Here is a 27,591-nt window from a genome sequence, read left to right as displayed (position 1 = left end):
CCGATGTTTTCTTGTGGCGGAAGTCCTCGCCGGCTGTTACATCCTGGGTCTCTGTCTTTAGGCGCTGATTGGCTTCAGTGGTAACGTGACCACTGAGGTCAATCAGCGACCTAAGGAAAGGACCTAGGGACGCCACAGGTAGTGACATCCCATGTCCTTTGTTGAGGCTACTGATTGGCCTCAGTGGTCACTTGCAGTGGGGACTTAGCCGGAAGAAAACATTGGAGCAGCAGGACCAGATTGAAGTGGGAGACTCTGGAACACCCAGGGCATCTTCCCTCTCCTGCTGCCACCAGCTTCCTGCAGCGTCAGGGTGCCCCGGCGGCATGAACCCTCCCCGGCATCCCCCCTGCTATTACAGAGGATGCCGGGTCTATAAAGACAATGGCGGCCGCTCTGCTGCGGCGAGATCGCAGGAGCCGACCTGTTCTTGTGACAGCCAGGAGCCTAGTGGAGGCTTCCGGACCTGTCATAGTAATATTACTATTGCGACTGGTCTATGATCAGTCGTAATAGTAATGTATAGAATCTTCCATAGACTACAATACTGTTGGTGCTTGCAACCTGATTACAGGTTTAAGCCCCCTATGGGGGCTAATAAAATAGTTCTAATAAAAAATAAATAAAAAACAAAAAGTTCTAAGTTAACCCCTTTCCATAGAATGCACGTACAAGTAGAAAATTACTGTAAAACTCCTTAGTATCCCGGTGTCCGAAATGGCCTAGGCTACCAACTTAAATACAATGCCCGGCCTACAAAATATTTTTTTGTAGGGGGCAATAGACATTCCTTAAAATGGTATAACTGAAAAGTACACCTGATCCTGTGAAAAAAGATGCCCCATGCATTCCCGTACAGCTGCAGGTCCACCCTTGAGAAGGGTGGGAGATTCTATAAATGGGAAGGAGATTCTGACAATTAAAGCTCAGACTTTGAAGAAGGATGTTATCCGAAACGCGTCAGTCTGACGCACCGTTCCTATGACATGTATGTACTACTGCTTTTATAAGAAGATGTGAATAATAAAGAAGGAGATTTTTACTTTTCGCCTCGACTCATCTTTTACAGAGGATTCAACTAAAAAGTACACCTAATCCTGTGAAAAAAGATGCCCTATGCATCCCCGTACAGCTGCAGGGCCACCTATCAGGGCCAGATGGATAAAGCAAACCTTCCATATGGTCTATGAATCTTTATCCCTATATACACTGAGTGGGTTGATACCCATTCTACCAGGGTAATAGCAACCATCTAGACCAGGGGTCTCAAACTCAATTAATGCGGGGGGCGCTGGAGGTAGAGTCTGGGTGAGGCTGGGCCGCATCAGATTTTCCACAAGCTATGCTCGCCGCAGCAAATTTAGCCCCGCCCAATTTTATGATGTCTCCGCCCATTCTTATTCATTTTTCATGTGCCCCTACATAGTATAATCCTCCTACAGTCACCCATACATTATATGTCCCCACATTATAATGTTCCCTTCCAACTGCCCCACAGTATTAAGTCCCTCTCCTGGTGCCCCAGTTTAAACTGGGGGAAACTAGAGGGGACATGAAACTGGGGTAGCTGGAGGGGGACATAAAACAGTGGGGGTAGTTGGAGGGGGGCAATAAATTAATGGCAGCTGAAGTGGGACATTAAACTGTGGGCAACGAGAGGGGGATATTAAACTCGGGAGGCTAGAAGCAGACATTAGACTGTAGGGGTAGCTGGACGGTGACAATAAACTGGGGACAACTAGAGGCAGACAGGTCCCTCTCCAGCTACTCTCACGGTTTACTGCCCCCTCGAGTTGTCCCCAGTTTATGTGCCCCCCTTCATCTACCCCCAGTTTCATCTCCCCCCACCATTTCTCCCCCAGTTAGATAACCCCCTTCATTTGCCCAATTTTATGTCCCCCCTCCATCTGTCCCCAGTTTCATGTCATCCCTCCATCTGTCCCCAGTTTCATGTCGTCCCTCCATCTGCCCCAGTTTCATGTTCCCCTCCATCTGCCCCAATTTCATATCCCCCCTTCATCTGCCCCATTTTCATGTCCCCCCTCCATCTGCCTCCATTTTCATGCTCCCCCTCATCTCTGCCCCCAGTTTCATGTTCCCCTCCATCTGCCCCAATTTCATATCCCCCCTTCATCTGCCCCATTTTCATGTCCCCCCTCCATCTGCCTCCATTTTCATGCTCCCCCTCATCTCTGCCCCCAGTTTCATGTTCCCCTTCCATCTGTGGCCCCAGTTTCATGTCCCCCCTTCATCTCTGCCTCTAGGTTACTGACACACACACACACACTCCACTCTGCATCTCACATTCCTCTCAGTACTACATCTCTTCATCTTCCGGCCGACACACTAAGACACGCCTTCCTAGTCACGTGACGTCTGACGTCACACACAGGTCCTTGAGTTTTAAACTTCACGCAGTACTAGCTTTCCATCGATCACCCATCACTTTCTATTGCTGTTATAAGAGTGGGGGAGTCATCGGAGGAAAGTTTAAGTAAAACACTGACTAAAGGGACATAGCGGGACATGCAGGGAGCTGCACGGGGGCCACAAACTATCGTCCCGAGGGCCGCATGTTTGAGACTACCGATCTAGACAGAAAGGGCAGATGCCTCTCTAGCTCAAATTTGCAGAGCCGTCATTTGAAGTTCCCATCATAAGTTTTTCCGGCACTACAGGCTTTAGCTTTTAATTAATTCACATACGGTCTTTGGGTGTAAAAAGTAATGTTCTACAGGTGGCAGTTAGAGATGAGCGAACAGTAAAATGTTCGAGATTCGATATTTGTTTCGATTAGCCGCTCAATATTCGACTATTCGATCGAATATCGAACCCCATTATAGTCTATGGGAGAAAATGCTTTTCTACAGGGGATCCTACCATTCGACTCAGGAGGGTTACCAAGTCCACTATCACACCCCAGGAAATGATGCCAACACCCTGGAAAGCAACTGGGGCAGCAGGGGAAGCATGTCTGGGGGCATCAAGTACCTTTATTATGTCGGGATCCCTGTCAGCTTGCAATATGCCGGAGCTGACTTTTTCGCATAGGAATGCATTGACTAGCGTTGATTGCCCAGTCTACGGGATTCAGCCAGTCAACGCTGGGTTTGGGGTTTGTAGTACTAACACGCTCAGCTTGGCTATTCCTTAGTACTACTAACATGCTCAGCTGGACTATTACACTAAGGAATAGCCGAGCTGAGCGTGTTCTTAGTACTAAGGAATAACAAGCTGAGTGTGTAGGAGAGCTGGCAGATATGCAGCAGACTAACACGCTCAGCTTGGCTATTCCTTGGGAAGTCCCTTCCCAGTTTAGGTTAGGTTTAGTTAATATCTTGCATGGGTGCTGTTATGGGCAGTGGAATAAACGAAAAATACTTACTGGTAACATGACGTGACAACACCCTTTTACTCACTGTCATTATTTTCCTAGGACTTCTCTTGACTTATCCTCCAGGTGTTGACTGTAGTATTTTTTAGAGACTGGTACCAGAATCTACATAAAGCAGCTAGCAACAGGCCACTAATATGTAACTTACTGCCAGCAGACACCACATTTTTGTATAGGAGGTGAATAAGTTTATAAGATTGACATCTGGAGCAGGACATAATGACAACTAAAGTTGTGGTGGTCGGACACTTGGCACCCTCACCATTAAGCTGCTACTAATAGGGGCCTGACCTAAGGCAGAGAATAGAACTGAAAGCACCTCTCTGTGTAGTGGCCCAGGTTACTTCAGCGCAGCTTCCATTAATGTGCTAAGCACAAGTGTAATGTTTCTTTAGTTATTTTATTAACGGCTGTTGAATTTCCAGCCAATGCAGAGTATATTCTTTGCTAGTCATCTGCTAATCTTGGTTTTCAAGCTTCTAGCCATATTGTGGTTGCATGTGACCGCTTCAGCTAATCGGTGATCTCAGCGGTTATGCGCATTGATATCTCTACTTGGTACGATATGTTATTGCTGGCAGCTCTCGGACAGTGACCGATGGAGAAGTGCTGGATTGTCAGGTGACTGAAGGCAAATCAGATTAAATTTGTTAATTTAAAATTTCCTCCATTGATTTGTTCCACACCCATCCTATTGATGTAGCCAGTGATATAGCGCTATGGACCATCAGCACAATGGTCGTCTTCATAATCTTTTTTTTCTTGTTCTATTCATTCCCACTAGGTACTGGACACGTTTATACATGGTGTCATCTTTGTGTTTTCTTTTTCCCTGATTACGCATTTATGTTGTAGGAGTTAGTGCAAGGAGCTATGTATAGTAAAGGAACAATCTTTGCTTTTCAATAGATATATTTTAGCAGCTCCACTACTTTTGTAGTTCATGCATGAGTACTGTTTAACCTGCCATACTCCGCAGTGCAACAAAGGAACAATGACTCTTCTTTTGGCAATGTCCTATTTTTTTTTTTTTTTCAGTTTGCGTATATCTGCTTTCTTAACCCGAACCATTGAGTAAACAGGTAGCTGCCATAAATGATTACAAAGAACGCCTTTTATTCTTCTATAATCAGAATGTGCACGAAGACGTCTGTGATCTCAATCTTCCAAACTTTCTTTAAACTGCCAGAGCCTGAATAACAATCCAGTCTCAGTGGTACGGCTGCGTGCCTAAGCGTCCCTCTTTTGTCAGTTTCCATTCCACAGTAACTCCTTCTTTAGCTGCATCCATTATTAATGGGAACAACACAAAGGGAAATTCTTTAAATGGAAATGATGAAAGGGAAATGTTCTCTCATTTATTATAATTCAATATGATGATGCGCCTTGTGGATGAACTGCTGGAACTGCTAGTAGCGGGTGACATATTCACAGCTGCTGCTCTACTTTATCTAATAGAGTGAGTTTTATCTGCACCCTGTCTTGTGTTTATTTCTGGATGCTGATAAGACATATTCTTTTGCAAATAATGTCATTCAGGAAGACTTGTGAAACGATTTGGTATAGCGTATAGCAAAAATAGTAGTGGAAAATGAAAATTTAACCAGTCACAAAAATATACTTCTGCAAAAGGCATCCTGATTATATATTTGCTGCAAATCTCTTTTTCTGGGATAAAGCAAATATATATATACTTCTCTATATACAATGACATTTAACTGTGAACTGCTATCCTGGTGTTGAATTATAGTGGTATGTTTACATGTAATGGCCATTAATGTTTGACAAAATTTCAGTTAAATGGGTGTTCATGATCAGTTAGGGCTTGTTCACACAGCGCAAGAGGGGGCGTATTCTGATGCCGAATCCACCTCAGAATCCGCCCCCTCACAATAGAGGTCTGTGTAGACCGCCAGCTTACTTTTTTCTGTGAGTGGCATGTTCCCGCTCACGGAAAAAAGAAGCGAGCTGCCCTTTCTTCAAGCGGACTCCGTGGCTGATTCAGCCGCGGTGTCCGTCTCGCGACAGCACCCTCTGGACTAGGCCCATTCATTTGGGCCTAATCCGGAGCAGAAAGTCACGACGGGATGCCGTACACTGCACCGGCATCCCTTCGCGGCAGCCGCGACGGAATATGCACATGCGTAATTGCGTGTAAACTAAGCCTAAGTAGATCATCATTAACAACAGAATGGAGTTCCATACAAGAATGAGCTGAAAATCAGGAAGTGAAGTGGAGGAGAGGAGACAGGAGGCCAGCTGAAATCCTGAATTGAGAAAAGCACATAATCATGTTTTATGACAAAGTTTTTGCAGCATTTCTCTTTAGAGTAGTGTTAAAAAGAGGTCATTCTTTTTTTTTTTTCCTTCCTACCTCAAAAGTGGTGACCCATATCCACCAAAACTTTTGGCGTGTTGGTAGTTTTTAGAAAAGCAACTACCCTTTCAATGTTATTTCTTGTCTCTTCAAGATATTGGTGCTAAACAAAGGTTATTGTTGCTAGTACTCATTTTACTGTCGCAAATGATCGTCTTTGTTTATATCTTTCCCTATATATTGCGTTCCATTAAATTCCTCCATACATTTGTGATGTTGTTTCTGCTCCTTGGTCAGCACAGCGGGCACAGCAAATGTTTTCCTTCTAATATGCTGCTGATAAACTTCTAGTGTGCAGACCTGTGCTCTGATCAGCAGGCGTGAAACAAGTATGCTCGACAATCCTTAGGTAGGCTGCAGATTGATTCCTCGCAGGCCTGGACAGCTGGAAAACCTGCTTCCTGTGCCAATTTCAGACGGGATATGGAGCTTTCTTTCAAAAGATGTTGTTTGGCTCTTGTAACCATTCAGGGAGCAATTTTAGCGTCTCTATTAATTGTGCCAAGATGTTTGAAAAGCTGTTTAATAATTAAGCGAAATAAATACTTGCATGCCAGAGCTACTAAAGATGCCCATTCACAGCCAGCTTAGTGTATTGACTTGTAAAAAAGCATTTAGCTTACTTTTGATTAAGATAGCTAAAATTGCCTTATTTACAGTGGGAGCACATACTCAAAGATGTCTGGCGAAAGGAAAAAAAAGTGTAACAATGGACTGGAAAGATTTAAGAAAAAAACACAAATTCCTCAAGGCCTTAATTAAATATTGTTTTATCAGACATTTTGCATAGATCCCATTTCCAGCTAATTATAAGCATATTTTTATGTATTTTTATATAAGAATACACTTTTTTTCTACACTTGTTTATACATACAGACGGTATTAGCAGCTTCATGGGGAACCATCTGTCATCTACTTTCCTTTATAACTCAACTAATCAGAAATACAATGACTCAATTCTGGTGGGACAGACAAATGCAGAAGGAGTATAATGTCACCAATCTTATCGGGTTGCAATGATGAATTTCATGTAAAAATTAGTTGCCCTTTTGTGCATATGAAATAAAGCTTTGCTTTAAAATGTAACTTCACTTGTATATTGTTTATTGTTATACTAGAATTGCTCCAGTGATTACTAGAGATGAGCGAACAGTGTTCTATCGAACACATGTTCGATCGGATATCAGGGTGTTCGCCATGTTCGAATCGAATCGAACACTGCGTGGTAAAGTGCGCCAAAATTCGATTCCCCTCCCACCTTCCCTGGCGCCTTTTTTGCACCAATAACAGCGCAGGGGAGGTGGGACAGGAACTACGACACCGGGGGCATTGAAAAAAATTGGAAAAAGTCATTGGCTGCCGAAATCAGGTGACCTCCATTTTAGACGAATAGTGGATTTCAAATCCGGGTCATATGAGAATGTGAACTTTGTGACTATGAGACAGGGATAGCTGTACAGGCAGGGATAGCTAGGGATAACCTTTATTTAGGGGGGAATGTTATTAAAAATAACTTTTTGGGGCTCTATCGGGTGTGTAATTGTGATTTTTGTGAGATAAACTTTTTCCCATAGGGATGCATTGGCCAGCGCTGATTGGCCGAATTCCGTACTCTGGCCAATCAGTGCTGGCCAATGCATTCTATTAGCTTGATGAAGCAGAGTGTGCACAAGGGTTCAAGCGCACCCTCGGCTCTGATGTAGCAGAGCCGAGGCTGCACAAGGGTTCAAGCGCACCCTCGGCTCTGATGTAGGAGAGCCGAGGGTGCACTTGAACCCTTGTGCACCCTCAGCTCTGCTACATCAGAGCCGAGGGTGCGCTTGAACCCTTGTGCACACTCTGCTTCATCAAGCTAATAGAATGCATTGGCCAGCGCTGATTGGCCAATGTATTCTATTAGCCTGATGAAGTAGAGCTGAATGTGTGTGCTAAGCACACACATTCAGCTCTACTTCATCGGGCTAATAGAATGCATTGGCCAGCGCTGATTGGCCAGAGTACGGAACTCGACCAATCAGCGCTGGCTCTGCTGGAGGAGGCGGAGTCTAAGATCGCTCCACACCAGTCTCCATTCAGGTCCGACCTTAGACTCCGCCTCCTCCGGCAGAGCCAGCGCTGATTGGCCGAAGGCTGGCCAATGCATTCCTATGCGAATGCAGAGACTTAGCAGTGCTGAGTCAGTTTTGCTCAACTACACATCTGATGCACACTCGGCACTGCTACATCAGATGTAGCAATCTGATGTAGCAGAGCCGAGGGTGCACTAGAACCCCTGTGCAAACTCAGTTCACGCTAATAGAATGCATTGGCCAGCGCTGATTGGCCAATGCATTCTATTAGCCCGATGAAGTAGAGCTGAATGTGTGTGCTAAGCACACACATTCAGCACTGCTTCATCACGCCAATACAATGCATTAGCCAGTGCTGATTGGCCAGAGTACGGAATTCGGCCAATCAGCGCTGGCCAATGCATTCTATTAGCCCGATGAAGTAGAGCTGAATGTGTGTGCTAAGCACACACATTCAGCACTGCTTCATCACGCCAATACAATGCATTAGCCAGTGCTGATTGGCCAGAGTACGGAATTCGGCCAATCAGCGCTGGCCAATGCATTCTATTAGCCCGATGAAGTAGAGCTGAATGTGTGTGCTAAGCACACACATTCAGCACTGCTTCATCACGCCAATACAATGCATTAGCCAGTGCTGATTGGCCAGAGTACGGAACTCGACCAATCAGCGCTGGCTCTGCTGGAGGAGGCGGAGTCTAAGATCGCTCCACACCAGTCTCCATTCAGGTCCGACCTTAGACTCCGCCTCCTCCAGCAGAGCCAGCGCTGATTGGCCGAATTCCGTACTCTGGCCAATCAGCACTGGCTAATGCATTGTATTGGCGTGATGAAGCAGTGCTGAATGTGTGTGCTTAGCACACACATTCAGCTCTACTTCATCGGGCTAATAGAATGCATTGGCCAGCGCTGATTGGCCGAATTCCGTACTCTGGCCAATCAGCACTGGCTAATGCATTGTATTGGCGTGATGAAGCAGTGCTGAATGTGTGTGCTTAGCACACACATTCAGCTCTACTTCATCGGGCTAATAGAATGCAGTGGCCAGCGCTGATTGGCCGAATTCCGTACTCTGGCCAATCAGCACTGGCTAATGCATTGTATTGGCGTGATGAAGCAGTGCTGAATGTGTGTGCTTAGCACACACATTCAGCTCTACTTCATCGGGCTAATAGAATGCATTGGCCAATCAGCGCTGGCCAATGCATTCTATTAGCGTGAACTGAGTTTGCACAGGGGTTCTAGTGCACCCTCGGCTCTGCTACATCAGATTGCTACATCTGATGTAGCAGTGCCGAGTGTGCATCAGATGTGTAGTTGAGCAAAACTGACTCCGCACTGCTAAGTCTCTGCATTCGCATAGGAATGCATTGGCCAGCCTTCGGCCAATCAGCGCTGGCTCTGCCGGAGGAGGCGGAGTCTAAGGTCGGACCTGAATGGAGACTGGTGTGGAGCGATCTTAGACTCCGCCTCCTCCAGCAGAGCCAGCGCTGATTGGTCGAGTTCCGTACTCTGGCCAATCAGCACTGGCCAATGCATTTCTATGGGGAAAAGTTAGCTTGCGAAAATCGCAAACTGACAGGGATTTCCATGAAATAAAGTGACTTTTATGCCCCCAGACATGCTTCCCCTGCTGTCCCAGTGTCATTCCAGGGTGTTGGTATCATTTCCTGGGGTGTCATAGTGGACTTGGTGACCCTCCAGACACGAATTTGGGTTTCCCCCTTAACGAATTTATGTTCCCCATAGACTATAATGGGGTTCGAAAACCATTCGAACACTCGAACAGTGAGCGGCTGTTCGAATCGAATTTCGAACCTCGAACATTTTAGTGTTCGCTCATCTCTAGTGATTACTTCTAGTAACAATTTGTACCAATTATTATTATTATTATTTATTTATTTTTTTTAACCAACATGATGTGGCATTAAGGGTCTCTTCACACAGAGGAAAATGGTGAGGAATTTGGTGTGGAATTTCAGCACTGAAAAAAAAGCCTCCCATTGACTTCAATGGGTTCCTTTTTCTGCTAGCAAGTCAATGGGAGGCTTTTTTTTTCAGCGCTGAAATTCCTCACCATTTTCCTCCGTGTGAATGGCCCCTTAGACCCTGATGTTCAATGCTAATTATTTGGGTGTGTTGACATGTAGGAGAGGTGTTTCAAATTGTTCATTTTGGTTTGAGGACAGAAAATTGTTGGAATATTACAGTAGAAGCAAAATGGATGAACTGTCCTTTACGTGCTGCAATAAAATTGCCATGTAAAAATTGACACGCAGTACAGATTTGGATCCATCTTCCATTACTTCCTTCCGTGAATTTAGGGTTAAATCTGCAACAAATTCTGCTGCATAACCCGCTTTTAATATATTTGATCTTTGACAAATCTGTTTTGTTTTTTGAAATGTATTTATTTTTTATTTTTGGGACTTATTCCACAATAGAAAGCTGCTTTATGCTTCAGCTTGGTGAAATAAAAAATATTTTCATGTCCAGTTTTTATGTGGGTTTCAAACAACGGCACACATTAAACTATTTGGTTTTAGCTCATCTGTGTTGCTTATTTTCTTCTTAATTCAACAAATTTAAAAACCCACTGATGTACTGTATAAAAGCAACAATATCCCTTGTAATTAAATCAATTTATTAACCTTAATAGCCAGCAACAGATACCTCAATACTCAAGCAGTCATTGTCATCTATAAAGCACTGTTCACATTTGTCTCTGCAAGAGAATCCATCATAGTTGTGTTGAAAAGATATAATATCTCTGCATAGATACGGGCACACAACAGACTGCATGGTGTTCACCAGTCACTGCGGTGTCATTTTTAATGGAAACCATAATGCAGATTTGATCAGTCTTCTATATGAAGCTCCCACATACATCATGTAGAATTGTTTTAACGTTTAAGGTTGGTTTTAACCAAAGCCTTACCCACAGCAAAGTCTTCTAGCTGAAGCCTCTTCCAAACAAACGTTGTGCGCTATTTTGTCCCTCGCTGCTTTCTATTCAAAGTGAATGGCGACCACACTAACCAAATTACATAAATGAAATAAACTTTTCACTGTGAAAATTTGTTTGGTGGAGGTTACATCTGTATGTGGATATAATCATGGCTGGTTATCGGCTGAGGAACGTAAAAGCAGAAAAGTCTAATACAGAAAATGAAATAGTACCTGTCCTCACCCAAGATGTCTGTTTTATTAAATTCTTGTTTTCACCTTTAAAATAATTCTGGATTATATTTTCTTACAGTTTTATTCCTCCTAAAAAATTTATAAAGAAATTTACAACTGGGTGTTTCCCAACTGCTAACATGTAATTGTCAATATACTCATACATTTTTAGTGGGATTATCAAGGATGGTACATTACAATTATATGAAAAGTTGCTGCACAATTATTATATTTTGGTGAATACATAGATTTACTAAAACAGACCAGTCAGGAGATATAACCAGTTCTTCTTAAATACAGTAATTTGCTATCTGGAAATTGTGCCATATGGTAAAATAATTTTTATCTTACGGTTTTTATTTATCTCTAATTAACCTTTTGCTTTTTGAAGGCTGACAAAGAGTTTGTATGGTCACTATGGAAGCGGCTTCAAGTATCCAGTCCAGATCTAACACAAACCATTGCATTGGTAGTCGACAGGTAAGTTTGCCATTTGCCATATGTTTTTACCTTTAACTGGAATGCAAGATCAGTACATTTCCGTCATTTGTTGGTATTTGATAAGAAGCCTAAAGGGGCAGAGAGATCTGAAGAAGGTGCCCCAATGAATCAGAATGGCTGTCAGTGACCAGTGAAGGCATCTTTTCTAAATAGTTGCAAAAGATGAGTAGATCCAGCCAGTATTCCAATAAATAAAACGTAACTTTTATTCTTCTATATGATGGTAAAAAATCCTGAAAGTACTGGCGTCCACCATTAGGGCGCCAGGAACTACGGTTGTAACCGCAAGCTATTAGAAATATTTAGGCTTGCAATAATACAACCTCTCCTGATAGAAACGCGTCGCGTTGATAGAATAAGCATACTGGGGGCTATCATTAACTACTGTCCCAATGGACCTATGATTGAACCCCTATACTTATGCTAACTTTTTAATCACAGGGTATTCCCTTTTCTCAGGGGAAGGGGCTTACTAATAGGGAGTGGTGTATACCTTTAACACTGTTTTGTTTACCTGTTTAATGGTGTTTTTTTTGCATCTACCCTCATTGGTAAACTGCGAGGTCATTCCTACCTAATCACCTACCGATCTAGCAACAAAAGCTAGTGGGACTTTTTCGGCTGGATGCTTAGATTTTGATAGGAGTGTAACAATGATATCTGACAGTGTTTAGCAGACTAGTTTTGGACTCCCCTTATTAGCGATATCTCCATATTACCCTGTTAAAAAGTTAAGTTTTATGCAAATTTTTTTTGAATAACGTTTACATGTAGCAGGCATACCCATGTAGGTTGTTGTTCAACTGACTATTATGGTTATAAAAGTTATTATTCCAAGGCTGCCATGTTAAAAAGTTCCAAAGCTAAGTATAATCGGTAAAAGACAACGGTTAGATGAAACAGGAATCGTCCAACTGTTCAGTAAAGGGGTCAGCCACTTTCAGACCAATATTGAGAAACAAATGTTATTGTTTGTATAATAAAAAGTTGTACAATTTATGTATCAATTCCTCCCAGTTTTCTAGACCTCTGCTTGCCTTCATTCATTCTGTTACTTCTAGTGAATGAAATTCTGACCATGGTCATGTAAAGAGCACAAGGGTTCAAAGATGATTACCAGGCAGATGTCTGATTACTTTGCTGTTCCTATAACGAGCTGCACTTGTGTGTCCATCACATGACCACGGACTGTATATCACATAACCATGGTCAAAAGGGGCCACACGGTGGCTCAGTGGTTAGCACTGAAGCCTTGCAGCGCTAGATTCCTTGGTTCGAATCCTGCCAAGGGCAAAAAACCATCTGCAAGGAGTTTGTATGTTCTCCCCGTATTTGCATGGATTTTCATCCCATACTCCAAAAAGACATACTGATAGGAAAAGGGCCCCTCCGGGCCGATCACTGCTTCAATCCCCCATGGGGACAGAAAAAAAAAGTTGGAAAAAAGTAAAAATAAAAAAGTTTAAATAAGTTTAAAATAAATTAGAAATAAATAAAGACCCCAAAATCCCTTTTTCCCCATATAAAATGTTTTATTATGTAAAATAAAGAAAAAAAACATTACATATTTGGTATCGCCGCGTCCGTAATAACCTGAACAATAAAATTAAAACATTATTTAACCCGAACGGCGAACGGCGTAAAAAAAACCCATAGAAAACTGCACAAAATAATGATTATTCACTACCTTTCCCTTACAAAATGTTCAATAAAAAGTAATCAAATGGTCAGATGAAAACCAAAATGGTACCAATAAAAAGAAGAGGTCGTCCCGCAAAAAATAAGCCCTCAACCAGCTCTGTCTAGCGAAAAATAAAAACGTTATGCCTTTCAGAAGATGGCGATGCAAAATAATTGTTTTTTTTTCCCTAAATTGAATTTTATTCTGCACAAATAGCAACGCATTAAAAAATAATATAAATGAGGTATCGCCGTAACCGTACCGACCCGCAGAATAAAGGTAACATGTTGCTTATGCTGTACGCTGCGCAGGAAAAAAAATAAATGCTAAAAAGCAATGTCATTATTGATGTTTCCTTTTACATCCCACCCAGAAAGAGTTAATAAAATGTAGTCAATAAGTTACAGGCCCCAAAATGGTGGCATTGAAAAGCACATCTAATACCGCAAACACCAAGCCCTCATATGGCCACATTGCCAGAAGATAAAAATAAAAATCTTGCTTGTACAATATGAAGACAAAAACCCTAAAAGTCGCCAAATCATTAGGACATAAGTGGCTGCGACTAGAAGGAAATGTGTAATCTATGCGAGCGTTTTCAGGGGACACCCCATATTTAGAGCTTATGAGAGAGAATACACCAGCGCTGATCCCCCGGAATGCCCCTCTTCCCCGTCAGTGTCATAGGAGCTAGTGGGAAAATAGAATGGGATTTGGTGTGCCCAATTTACTCCGCACAGCTTACATATTCACTTCGAGGTTACTAATGCTCACTACATCACTTGATAAATTCTTTAAGGGGTGCCGTTTTCAAAATGGGGTCACTTTCTAGAGGTTTCCACTGTTTTGACACCTCAAGGGCTTTGTAAATGCGACATGGTTCCTGAAACTGATCACAGCCAGATCTGCCCTCTAAAAGCTCTTTGGCGCGCCTTCCCTTCTGCGTCTCGCTGTGCGTCCATATATTAGTTTACACCCACAAGTGGGGTACTGTGGTAGTCGGGAGAACTTGCCTAACAAATTGTGGGATGCGGTTTCTCCTTTAACCCCTTGTGAATGTGCAAATTCTAGGGCTAAACGAAAATATTCGTAAAATAAAATCAAATTTGAAAATTTCACCTCCATTTTGTATTAATTCCTGTTAAGCACTTATAGGGTTAAAATACTAGGTATATGTTGTTTTGGCTTACTTAAGGGGTGCAGTTTTGAAAATGGGATGATTTATGGGGGGCTTTAATACAAGGGTCTTTCAAAACCCCTTCATAACTGGATTAGTCCCTTAAAAAATGGGTTTTGGAAATTTCTTGAAAATTTTGAATATTGTTGTTTCACTTGTAAACCTTATAATGTCCGTAAAAATTAAAAGGGTGACTAAAGTTTGATGCCGACATAAAGCAGAGATCTGGAACATGAGATTTATGATATAATTATGGCGGTCTGACTATCTGTATGCAATACACATCATTTCAAACTTTATAAAATGCATATTTTTCAAAATTTACACCAAATTTCCTATTTTTTCATAATTAAACACAAAACATATCAACCAAAATTTACTAGTAACATGAAGTACAATGTGTTACGAAAAAAACAATCTTAAAATCACTTTGGTAAGTTAAAGCGTTCCAAAGTTATTGCCACATAAAGTGACACATGTCAGTTTTGAAAAATCGAGCTTGGTCAGGAAGTCAAAAAGTGCCATCGGCGGGAAGGGGTTAAGCCCTTCCAGGCTGACATTCCACAGTCTATATATCCATTGGACTTCCTATTTCAGTATCAGATTGACTCTTTTAGCAGACAAACTCACTCAATATCTTGAAAACTGAGGTGTGATATTGGGTGAAATGACGCACAACTGATGAGTCCCGTTCATTTTGTTCATCACAATCATCGTCTTTTATTTATCTGCGAAATTGCCTACTAGTTTTACCAACATTGTTTGCAGGACAAGGATAAGATATGAGGTATATCAACCCAGTTCTGTTACAGTTAACCAACTCTCTGCAGTGATAAACCTGTCCCACGGTGACACTTCTAAATTCCATGCTGGGAAGATGAAATCACAGGCACAGCTATTTCCACAACTAAAAGAATCCACATGTCTATCCAGTAGAGTACTCTGGTCCAATGTGGGATCCACATAGCTGTAGAGCAGTCCATCCTGGATAATCATGCTGATGGGTGACGGGTGGGAGTCAGTCAGCAGTCTCTGTGTCCACCATCGATACTCGCCTGTGGAGTGTCAACACCTCCTTTTTCCTTAGCTGCCATGGACTCCTAGTATATCTTCTCTTCTCAGCTTATCTGTGTCTACGTCTGTAACATATTACTCTGTATTATCCTGTATCTGTATTACTATGCTGCTGTAACACGCTGAAATTTCCCCAAGGTGGGACTATTAAAGGATTATCTTATCTTATCTTATCTCCTTGACCTGTTGTTGTTTAGAGTGAAAGGTGTCTATCTCTTGCATAGTCATCCTGTCAACTGCTGTGTGCCTATTTTTAGGTGTCAAGAGGAAGACTCTCAGAGTATTTTTTTCCCTTTGATACACACTACTAAATGCCTGTCTTTAGGTCAAACAGTTATGCCGTATTCATAAAAATTGGCCAGTGGGGATGCCACACTTGATGATTTTGATGGCTCCCCCTCTCTAGAAAACTATTAGTGGTGGTAGTTTTTCTATGTACATAAGTAAATAGCTTACCATCTATCTGATCAAGAAAAGTTAAAGATGACGTGATGATCTCTGAAGTGAAGTGGAGTGCCAAATTATTGATATTGAGAGCCTTCAAAAAATCCTCAGTTAGCTACAGTACCTCGCCAGAAATTCATTCAGCAATGTAGTATAACCACCATAGATTACCAAATGTTGCTGAATGACTAAATGTTGATCTGAGAAGACTATAGTCTTCTCCCACCATCCAAGGTACAGATTGGCATAAGTGAGGGTCACCGAGCTCCCTATAGCCACACCCCTCAGCTGGTGGTAGGTAAGGCCTTCATAAACGAAGAGGTTTTCTCCAACACAATCTTCAACAGTTTCTGTACCAATGAATTATGGGACTAAAGATGTATACCCCTGGTACCCAAGAAATAGTTAATTGTCTTTTATCCCTGTTTGTGTGGGATGAATGAATAAAAGGCCTTGATGTCTAAACTTGCCAAAAGCATGTAAGGGGGTGCAGGTTAATGGCGACTAACTTACTCAGACAACTGAGTAAAACAGGAACGGCTTTACTGATTATAATTCTGGGGCACAGCAACACACTCTTGAACCATTGTACCAGGTAGATCATATACAGTAGGAACGTTGTCTTTATAAAAACTTGTGTAAATAACAGGAGGGGTATAACTACAGCCTTTGTGGCACTGTATCACTTCATGCAGTTTCTCAGTGGGCCTCGCTTACTGATCCTGGTGGCGGGCAATGGACTCCCTGGGGCTCATGCAATGTCTTTCCAAACAGAAATTTCCAGCACTGCTGTCTTCTCTTGCTCCAGGAACTGTGTGACCCAGACTGGGTCATACTTTTGTACCCAGCTTTTTTTCCCCCTAGGTAACGCTATTATTTCTAGCTGGTTTCCTCTGCTAAATTGGAATGATAGCAGTAAATCTCCATGTTCTAACATTGCAGCAGAACAAGCGCTTGGCATTACAAGCACTCCTTTGTCAAGGATGACCTTTTAAATTTTGTTAAAGGGGAAGTTTGCAAGGGGGCTTTGGATGGTGCTCTCGTATCTTCCACCACAGTCTGGTCCTGCTGCTCTGGGGTTTTGTTTTGGTGCTGCACATAACTGCTGAGGCTTATCAGTGGCTATGGAAAGGACACAGGAAGTTCCTATCTGTGATGTCTGGTGTCCTTTCCTTAGGGAACATCCTCTTTGAAAAAAAGTCCCACAGACAAAACTTATCTTGGACAATCCCTTTAAAGAAAGACATCGGTAATGTCTCTTGCATAGGATGAAAAGTCTCAAAATGATGTCTAAATACAGACTAATATTCTACGTCAGACTACGATTTTTAAGACTGAGTGGCTGTTTTAGAGAAATATATCAAACTGAACCTTTAATATTAGATTCTATCATCCGATGAATTTAGTTGTGTAAATAGAGCCCTAATGTTAGTGAAGGACTCAAACAAATGCAGCAAAGTTAAGGCAGGTCATAGCTGCTGTAATCTATCTTAGATCTGTTTTAGTCTGAGACATTTGAAATAATCTTTGCAAAAATGTTGCGGTTATATATTGCTTGAACTTCATATAAATTATGCCTTTTGCTAAGTAGGGAAAGTGTTATTTCAAGAATTAATTGAAAGATTTGCCATTGTAGACAAGCCATAAGTGGTGATGTCTGTATAGAGATATGTATGTACCGTATTTGATTGGACATTGTTTTTAGGCCCGGTTCACATCTGAGTTTGGTATTCCGTTCGTGGATCCGCTTGGGAACCCCCGAACGGAAACCTATATGCATTAAAAAGTGGTTACCTACGAAACCGCATGGACCCCATAGACTATAATGAGGTCCGTGTGTTTCTGCTTGGTTTCCGCACGAAACATGCATACAGAAAAGTGCTGCTTGCAGTACTTTTTCTCTCCGCATGATTCATATGGAAACCACACGGACCCCATTACAGTCTATGGGGTCTGTGTGTTTTCCTAGGTAACCACTTTTCTGTGCCCATAGGTTTACTTTCGAGGTATCTGCTTGGGGACTCCCCGAACGTAATACCGAACACAAATGTGAACTGGGCGTAAAAACAATGTCCAATCAAATACATGCGCATCTCCATACAGACATCACCACATATGGCTTGTCTTTGTAAATGGCCTTACTATATCTTAGTAAATGACCTAAAACGAAGCTAGTATTCTGTCTCTAGTATTTAATTGGTCGGTGTAGAAGAGTTTTGTAGTTGCCATGCGATCCTTGCATGAGACTTTAAAGGGATTCTATCATTAGAATCCCTTTTTACAATAGATATACGTAGGAATAGCCTTAAGAAAAGCTGTTCTTCTCTTACCATTATTATTCTGATCCACGCCACCGTTCCTTAGGAATTTCTTCTTTCTTCCTTATGCAAATGAGTTTTCTCGCAGCGCAGGGGCGTTTCCCAGCACTCAAACAGCACTGGGGCGTCCCCAGTGCTGCTTGAAAACTCTCTAGCGATGGCCTCTGTTTTCTTCACCACCTCCGCCTTCTTCTTTCATGCTCCTCTTCTCTGGGTCCAAAAGCGCCGACTACATATGTCCGTCAACCATTTTCCTGTGGGCGTACGGGAGTGGCCACAGGAAAATGGCTGACATACATACGCCTCTCCCGTTCGGCCCACAGGAAAATGGCTGACAGACGTGCAGTTGGCACTTTTGGACCCAGAGAAGAAGGAGCGCAAGAGAAGAAGTTGGGGGCAGTGAAGAAGACTGAGGCCTTCACTGGAGAGTTTTCTCACAGCATCGGGGACGCCCTCAGTGCTGCGAGAAAACTCATTTACATAAGCAAGAAAGAAGAAATTCGTTAGGAATGGTGGCGTGTATCAGAATAATAAAGGTGAGAGAAGAATAGCCTTTCTTAAAGGCTATTACTATGTGTATTTATTGTAAAAGGGTTTCTAATGATAGAATCCCTTTAAGTTGCTTATTTAGCATTTCTACCACTGTGGACGTTCCTGGACACAATGACGTTTGTTTGATTTTTGAAAACATTCTTACTTGCACTGCTATGTAAGAAGTTTGCCCAGTTTTCTAGCTTTCTTGCTCAAGGAAGAGGATGCAGTAGATATTGATATCTTCATCAAATGTATTGTTGCCCATAGAATTCATACACATCTACTGTTATGAAAATGCACAAAACCTGAGACCTATAAGGTCCCTCTGGACACTTGTGTTGAGTCATTTGGGACTAAAGCGGTTATTGACATGCAGCTTTCGGGCAGCTTATAGCAGAATTCAATAAGCAGCTGTTAAAACATCTTCCAGTTTTTGACTTGCTTAAATTCAATATTTAGTACAAGGAGAAACCATGTTCGAGTATATCGTTCTTTTTCACAGTTAGATTGAATATTCAGAAATAAATAGCAAAACAAGGAACGTCTTTGCTGTGCAAATGAGCAGAAGCCTTGGGGACACTTGAAAACCTCCAGGTATTTCTATCAAGCCATTGTAACAGTCTATAATGTGCTTTCTAACTACTTGGAATACTATTGATCTTTGCAATATGCAAACAGGGTCACTTGTTTTCTTTGTTGCTTTGTGATTGTATCATAGAAATAGGTAGAGGGAAGTGCTAGTGTAAATCCACCTGGACTGATCTTCTGCACAGGAGGCTTTTATAGAAGTATCAGCTCAGCCCTATTCATTTTTATCCTAATTTGAGAACTCTACGACAGTGTGAAATCTGCATTCATTTCCAGTTATCTGCATACTCCCAAACTTGCAAGGAAAACTTCTGTATACTTGTTGAGCTATATTTCTTTCAACATTTTAATAAATCACAATAATTTATGAATCAATGGGTTGCTGTTTCAGAGTCTCAGTTGTTATTACACCTATTTCTCCCCAATTGATCTCCCCTGGACATGATTTTAGTGGATCTGCTAGTGAAACCACAAAGGAGTCAGTTAATCGAGGATAAATGGGTGTGAAAAGAATTGTAACTCTGCATGGCACCCACGCTGCCTTTGCCTTTGGTAGGATTGTAACAATAGTATGGTAGAAATACTGTTCACCACCTCATTGGAGATGGTGGGTGTTAAGCTCCCACCAATCTGTTGTTGGTGAACTGTGCTATGCATAAATAAATCTGATGGGTTTCCTTTTAAACCTTAGTGCAGTTTTTCAGCCAAAAGCAGGAGTAAATTTACAAGAATTAGGAAATATAAAGGTTCCACTTCTGTTCATCAAGAAGCTGCATCTCAAACTACCTAAAAACGACATGTTCCCAGCCTTAAAGAGGACCATTCATCTTTATCACCTATTCAAGTTTTTAGCATCTACAGTCATGGCCAAAAGTTTTGAGAATGACACAAATATTATATTTTCACATGATCTGCTGCCCTCTGGTTTTTATGTGTGTTTGTCAGATGTTTTTATCACATACAGAAATATAATTGCAATCATATTATGAGTAACAAAAGCTTATATTGACACAGTTAGAATGAGTTAATGCAGCAAGTCAATATTTGCAGTGTTGACCCTTCTTCTTCAGGACCTCTGCAATTCTCCCTGGCATGCTCTCAATCAACTTCTGGACCAAATCCTGACTGATAGCAGTCCATTCTTGCACAATCAATGCTTGCATTTTGTCAGAATTTGTTGGGTTTTGTTTGTCCACCCGTCTCTTGATGATTGACCACAAGTTCTCAATGGGATTAAGATCTGGGGAGTTTCCAGGCCATGGACCCAAAATCTCTATGTTGTGTTCCCTGAGCCATTTAGTTATCACCTTTGCTTTATGGCAAGGTGCTCCATCATGCTAGAAAAGGCATTGTTGATCTCCAAACTGCTCTTGGACGGTTGGGAGAAGTTGATCTTGGAGGACATTCTGGTACCATTCTTTATTCATGGCTGTGTTTTTAATCAAGACTGTGAGAGATCCGATTCCCTTGGCTGAGAAGCAACCCCACACATGAATGGTTTCAGGATGCTTTACAGTTGGCATGAGACAAGACTGGTGGTAGTGCTCACCTCGTCTTCTCCGAATAAACTGTTTTCCAGATGTCCCAAACAATCGAAAAGGGGATTCATCAGAGAAAATGACTTTACCCCAGTCCTCAGCAGTCCACTCCCTGTACCTTTTGAAGAATATCAGTCTGTCCCTGATGTTTTTTTCTGGAGAGAAGTGGCTTCTTTGCTGCCCTCCTTGAGACCAGGCCTTGCTCCAAGAGTCTCCGCGTCACAGTGCGTGCAGATGCACTCACACCTGCCTGCTGCCATTCCTGAGCAAGCTCTGCACTGCTGGTAGCCCGATCCCGCAGCCGAAACACTTTTAAGAGATGGTCCTGGCGCTTGCTGGTCTTTCTTGGGCACCCTGGAGCCTTTTTGCCAACAATGGAACCTCTCTCCTTGAAGTTCTTGATGATGCGATAGATTGTTGACTGAGGTGCAATCTTTCTAGCTGCGATACTGTTCCCTGTTAGGCCATTTTTGTGCAGTGCAATGATGACTGCACGTGTTTCTTTAGAGATAACCATGGTTAACAGAAGAGAAACAATGATGCCAAGCACCAGCCTCCTTTTAAACTGTCCAGTGGTGTCATTCTTACTTAATCAAGACAGATTGATCTCCAGCCCTGTCCTCATCAACACCCACACCTGTGTTAATGGAGCAATCACTGAAACGATGTTAGCTGGTCCTTTTAAGACAGGGCTGCAATGATGTTGAAATGTGTTTTGGGGGATAAAGTTCATTTTCTAGGCAAATATTGACTTTGCAAGTAATTGCTGTTAAGCTGATCACTCTTTATAACATTCTGGAGTATATGCAAATTGCCATTAGAAAAACTGAAGCAGTAGACTTTGTCAAAATTAATATTTGTATCATTCTCAAAACTTTTGTCCATGACTGCATTAATAGACACTGCCTTACTGATTCCAGCACAGTTGGATTTTTTTCTGCCGGAATCCATTGAACAGTAACTATTAAATGAGGCAAAGAACTGGACTTGTTGGAGGTGGTGTAAGGTCCTCATTAAAGGGGTTGTCTAGGATCTGAAGATATTTGATACTGGTGACCTATTTACTGATCATCTGATGTAGCTACTGGAAGCATTCTTCTGCCTATTCAGGTGAAACTGAGGGGGACTGCAGTTCCTAGGTACCACTACAGTGTATAGAGCTATTGATCTCATATTGATACTCTTTTCTGTGGATAGCTCATCATTATCAAATGTCTTCAGATCCTGGAAAACTCCTTTAGACCATTTATGAAGGAGTCAAAGTTTGGCTGTGGAAAAGTAAACCAGGTGTGGCCTACTAAATCCACAGCCCTTGATGTCATCATTTTTTGCCGCATTAGCTTGCATATTATTTTTTTGCTCTGAAAGATAGGTTAGGGCTTATTTTCAGGGGATATCATTTTTTTTTCCCCTCGATAAACAATCCACCCACCAGACCCCCTTAGATCCAAAACAATTAGTTTGCAAGTGCCAATGGTAGATGGGCTCTCACACACACCTGCATCACTCCTGTCAAAGACATAAGTGTTACACTGCAGCCAAATGTAGCAGTTGGGTCCCCGTTAATCAGAAGCCACCACAACAGAGTGATGCAAACGCGTCTATTTGATCTGTGTCTGAGAACCCAGCTCTAGCGGTAGTCAACCTTATCTCACTAGTACCATCTTGAACAGATAGCTCCTTTTAAGGTCAGAATCCAATTCTTTTGGGAGAGTCTGCTTTTCTTGATGAAAAGATTCCTTCCTGATTCTTCCTTTGGTTGATTTCATTAGGGGTAAAGATTGGAGCATTACACTGTAAAAATAAGCATCTCTCTTGCTCTTGATGTATATTCAGCCACAGAGTCTGCGGTGCAAGACTCCCTGCTGATAAGGCCCATTCACAAATAATCATGGTATGAAAATATCTTATCATTATGCTGTGTATATATATATATATATATATATATATATATATATATCCTCGAGTATAAGCCGACCCGAATATAAGCCGAGACCCCTAATTTTACCACAAAAAACTGGGAAAACTTATTGACTCGAGTATAAGCCTATGGGGGGTGGAGGGAGGGGGGGGGGGTAAGTGCAGGAGCTGCTGGAAAATTTCAAAAATTAAAATGGTCAGAGTTTTTGGGTGCAGTAGTTGGTGGGGAAGGGGAGGGGGTGTTTTGGTTGCCTGTCTGCCCCTTCCCTGAGCTTGAGGGCTGAGTTTTTTGTTTCCCCCCACGTGGAATTCAGTCTGGCTGAATATAAGGTATCTGCAGTGCTCCTATTAACCCCTTCCGGACGGAACAGGAGCACTGCAGATCCCCTATATTTAGTAGACCAGGCACTTTCAGATACAGGGATACCTAATGTGTTTGTGTTTCAAAGTCGTTTTCTACTTTTATAGTACTCTAGGGAAAGGAGGGATTTAGAACTTTCTTTATTTTATTATTTTTTTTTTTAATTTTGCACTATTTTATGGGAGATTCCATACATTGATATTGTGGCTGGTCATACATCCCCCCCCCCCTCCTAGAAAAGAAAAATATTATTTTTTTTGCTGACTCGAGTATAAGCCGAGGGGGCTTTTCCAGTACGTGTGGTGAGAGAGGGTATTACAGTCTGTAGTAAAATCTCACCTGTGTTTTGTTTTAACCACTTGTTATCCTACAGCAGGAAGGAGCTCTCGTGCACAGCTGGGAGCTGGGCCTGATTGCAGGCCTATAAAGCCTGACAAGACCTCAGTCCTGGGCAGTTCCTGGGGGAGTGAGGAGGTGTCGGGTTCTGTCCTTCCCTGTGAAAACTGGTGAGACTCCAGTGTGAACTACTGCTTAAGTTCTGTCCGTGTAGCAAGCCACACGTATAGCTAGGAATTCGCCTGTTTAGTTAGCCGCTCAGCTGAGCAAGGTGTTTTTTTTTTGTTACCGTTTTGCCTGAAGTTAAGGCTTGTTTATTTTCCTGACAGTTTTTTCAAAATAAACGTACAAGGTAAAACCCTGTTTACACCTGCATTTTTTGTCTGGGTCTGCTGCTGCTACCACTTAGCCAATCCTCCCACAATCAATCAATCTATCTATCTATCTATCTATCTATCTATCTATCTATCTATCTATCTATCTATCTATCTATCTATCTATCTATCTATCTCACATATCTATCTATCTATCTATCTATCTATCTATCTATCTATCTATATCTATCTTTTCTCAAAAAAATAAAGGGAACACTCAAATAACACATCCTAGATCTGAATGAATGAAACATTCTCATTGAATACTTTGTTCTGTACAAAGTTGAATGTGATGACAACAAAATCACACAAAAATCATCAATGGAAATCAAATTTATTAACCAATGGAGGCCTGGATTTGGAGTCACCCCCAAAATTAAAGTGGAAGACACACTACAGGCTGATCCAACTTTGTCGTCCTTAAAACATGTAAAAATGAGGCTCAGTAGTGTGTGTGGCCTTCACATGCCTGTATGACCTCCGTACAATGCCTGGGCATGCTCCTGATGAGGTTGCGGATGGTCTCCTGAGGGATCTCCTCCCAGACCTGGACTAAAACATATGTCAACTCCTGGACAGTCTGTGGTGCAATGTGACGTTGGTGAATGGAGCGAGACATGATGTCCAAGATGTCCTCAATAGGATTCAGGTCTGGGGAATGGGTGGGCCAGTCCATAGCTTCAATGCTTTCATTTTGCAGGAACTGCTGACACACTCCAGCCACATGAGGTCTGGCATTGTCCTGCATTAGGCCTGCATTAGGAGGAACCCAGGGCAAACCGCACCAGCATATAGTCTCACAAGCGGTCTGAGGATCTCATCTCGGTACCTAATGGCAGTCAGGCTATCTCTGGCGAGCATATGGAGGGCTGAGCGGCCCTCCAAAGAAATGCCACGCCACACCATTACTGACCCACTGCCAAATCGGTCATGCTGAAGGATGTTGCAGGCAGCAGATCGCTCTCCACGGCGTCTGCAGACTCTGTCATGTCTGTCACATGTGCTCAGTGTGAACCTGCTTTCATCTGTGAAGAGCAGAGTGCGCCAGTGGCAAAGTTGCCAATACTGGTGTTCTGTGGCAAATGCCAAGCGTCCTGCATAGCGTTGGGTTGTGAGCACAACCCCCATCTGTGGACGTCGGGCCGTCATACCATCCTCATGGAGTCGGTTTCTAACCGTTTGTGCAGACACATGTACATTTGTGGCCTGCTGGAGGTCATTTTGCAGTGCTCTGGCAGTGCTCCTCCTGTTCCTCCTTGCAGAAAGGCAGAGGTGGTGGTCTTGTTGCTGGATTGTTCCCCTTCTACGGCCCCTCCATGTCTCCTGGTGTATTGGCCTGTCTCCTGATAGCACCTCCGGCCTCTGGACACTATGCTGACAGACACAGCAAACCTTCTTGCCACAGCTCACATTGATGTGCCATCCTGGTTGAGCTGCCCTAACTGAGCCACTTGTGTGGGTTGTAGAGTCTATCTATCTATCTATCTATCTATCTATCTATCTATCTATCTATCTATCTATACACACACACAATTTTTTTCCTTAATGGGCCAGTAAACTAAGATATTTAAAAATGTAACTTGTACAATATAATGTAAATCCATCCCCTACTGCCTGACCCTAACAAACCAGTTAAAATGCGCCCTGCATGAATTTTCCAGACCACGACGAAATACTAATGTATTAGTATACATGTTTAGAAACCCTTGACATGCAACACTGCTCAGTGTTGTAGTTTTTTTTTTTTTTTTTTTACCTGTTAATTCACGAGAAATGGTTGTCTCTGCACACCAAAAGAAATTTCTGGTTTTATAATATTGTTGTTTATAATATGGTAAGAATAGATGTTAAGAGACAGACACTATAGAGCGGCAATTGTCTATATCCTATGAAATGTTAATATCTCATTTCATTAAAAATTCCCCTAGCATCAAACACCAGTCAACATTCCATGGAGAAGCGAGGCATTATGCAGGCCGCATGTGTGCATATCTGCATATTGGAGCACAAAATATTGACATGATAATTGCAGTCAAGCCTGAGTGAGCAGTGGCCACTGGGATTTCAGCTGGTGTTGTACCAACTGGATGGCTGCTCAGGACACAGTTTGAAATTCAAGGTGCAAGTTAGCACTTTATTCAGCACAGGAAGGCATCATTTAAAATTCCTCAGGGGATGCCCTGGTGAAGCGCAGATGTTAAAGCAGTCTGTTCGCAAATGCTGAGGTTTTTTTTCAGTTTTTTTTTTCCCCTCAAAAACTATTCAAGAGGATTATATTCTTGTATTTAAAAGAAAAAATGCTCATCACCCCCGATGACAACCTGATATTTCTATTTTATGGGATTCTTGACATTCTGCATTTAGAACAAACTGTGTGGCTGTGTATTTTGGTGCTCTAATGCACTCACTTCTGTATGCTTTTACTGTACTGTACGGCCGCTGTGAACCAGAATAGTAAAGCAGTGCTTGGGGCTGTAATTACTAAATTTGCATGAGCATAGTTAGAGTATAACAATTCTTGACATGTGGATGGCAAATCTCCTTTACCTGCATGGTAAAATTAAGTTAGATGATTTTTGGTATGTCTTCTGGGGTATTTAAATATCTGGCAGAATAGAGATATCATGAAGATTATGGATTTCTGGTTCTCTGCTTCAAGTCCAATACTGTACATTTTTCTGTCACTTCAAGTATGTGTCTTTATGTTATGGGTTTTTCAAAATGATTAGTATTAAAGTGGATTACTACGCTCCTATTTCTCATTGTTGGCTTTGCTTTGTATGAGTAAGAACAGTAGTACCTATATTAGATGTTCTCTTTTAGCTTGTTCTACTTACTTGAAAGTACTATTTGATATGTGAACTACTTCACAGCTAAGGGAGCGTTCACACTGCCGTCGGTGTCTGACAGCTAGTGTCCGCTGCTAATGTCCGTGAAAAATCTTGTGTGGACATTAGCATCGGACACTAGCTGTGTCCGTGACATTTTGCATTGATTTAAATGGACATCGGTTGCGTTCTTTTACTGTCCGTGGGTGTCCTTAACTGTCCGTTCCCAAAGATGTCCGACTTTTCAAGCGGACAGCAAAAACCTACATGTCAGGTTTTTCTAGTGTCCGCTGCTAATGTCCGCACAAGATTGTTCACGGACATTAGCAGTGGACACTAGCTATCAGACACCGACGGTAGTGTGAACGCCCCCTTATATGTAGATATTTTGCAAATTCCATTTTATTACATGATTCTGATTTAGGCAATGTTCAAACTACTGTTATTAAATGGGTTGTGCCATCTCAAGGATCCTATGTGTACTGGTAGCTTATGTAAATTGAAGACTTTTCCTAAATATTTTACATTAGAAATTCTGCTTTGTTTACCTGCTATGTGACCTTATTCCTCCCATTTTTTTACACAGCGTTACTATAACCACAGACCTATAGGACAAGTGACATCGCTCACTCACTGCTCTTGCCAGCAGGACAATCTGTTCAGCTAATTGCAGTTTGCTGATAAAGCCCATTCTGTTATCTCTCTATTTAAACATACAGATAACACTGAGCCTATTCTGTACAAACATCTGCATATTATCTGATCTGCATAAGTGTTGTGTGTCCTGTTCAGCAAGAGGTAGGAGGTGGGAGAGAAATACAGGAAGTGAGAAGAACATACTGCAGGCTGCTTGCTGAAACATGAGATGGGGAAAACCCCTCAAACCACCCTTTAAAG

General features: G+C 42.1%; 1 protein-coding gene across 1 annotated transcript in view; it reads left to right on the top strand.

The window, feature by feature from the left end:
- CNTLN (centlein) overlaps nucleotides 1-27,591 on the top strand; it is a 267,766-nt gene that overhangs the window by 5,928 nt on the left and 234,247 nt on the right. Inside the window, exon 3 of the mRNA XM_075280345.1 lies at nucleotides 11,412-11,500. Coding sequence (XP_075136446.1) covers nucleotides 11,412-11,500 — 89 coding nt within the window. The remainder of the gene's footprint in view (nucleotides 1-11,411; nucleotides 11,501-27,591) is intronic.

The sequence above is a fragment of the Leptodactylus fuscus genome, chromosome 1 (assembly GCF_031893055.1).
Source record: "Leptodactylus fuscus isolate aLepFus1 chromosome 1, aLepFus1.hap2, whole genome shotgun sequence".
NCBI lineage: Eukaryota > Metazoa > Chordata > Amphibia > Anura > Leptodactylidae > Leptodactylus > Leptodactylus fuscus.
The sequence above is the reverse complement of the archived record's forward strand: the minus strand, read 5'-3'. Positions and strand labels throughout refer to the sequence as shown.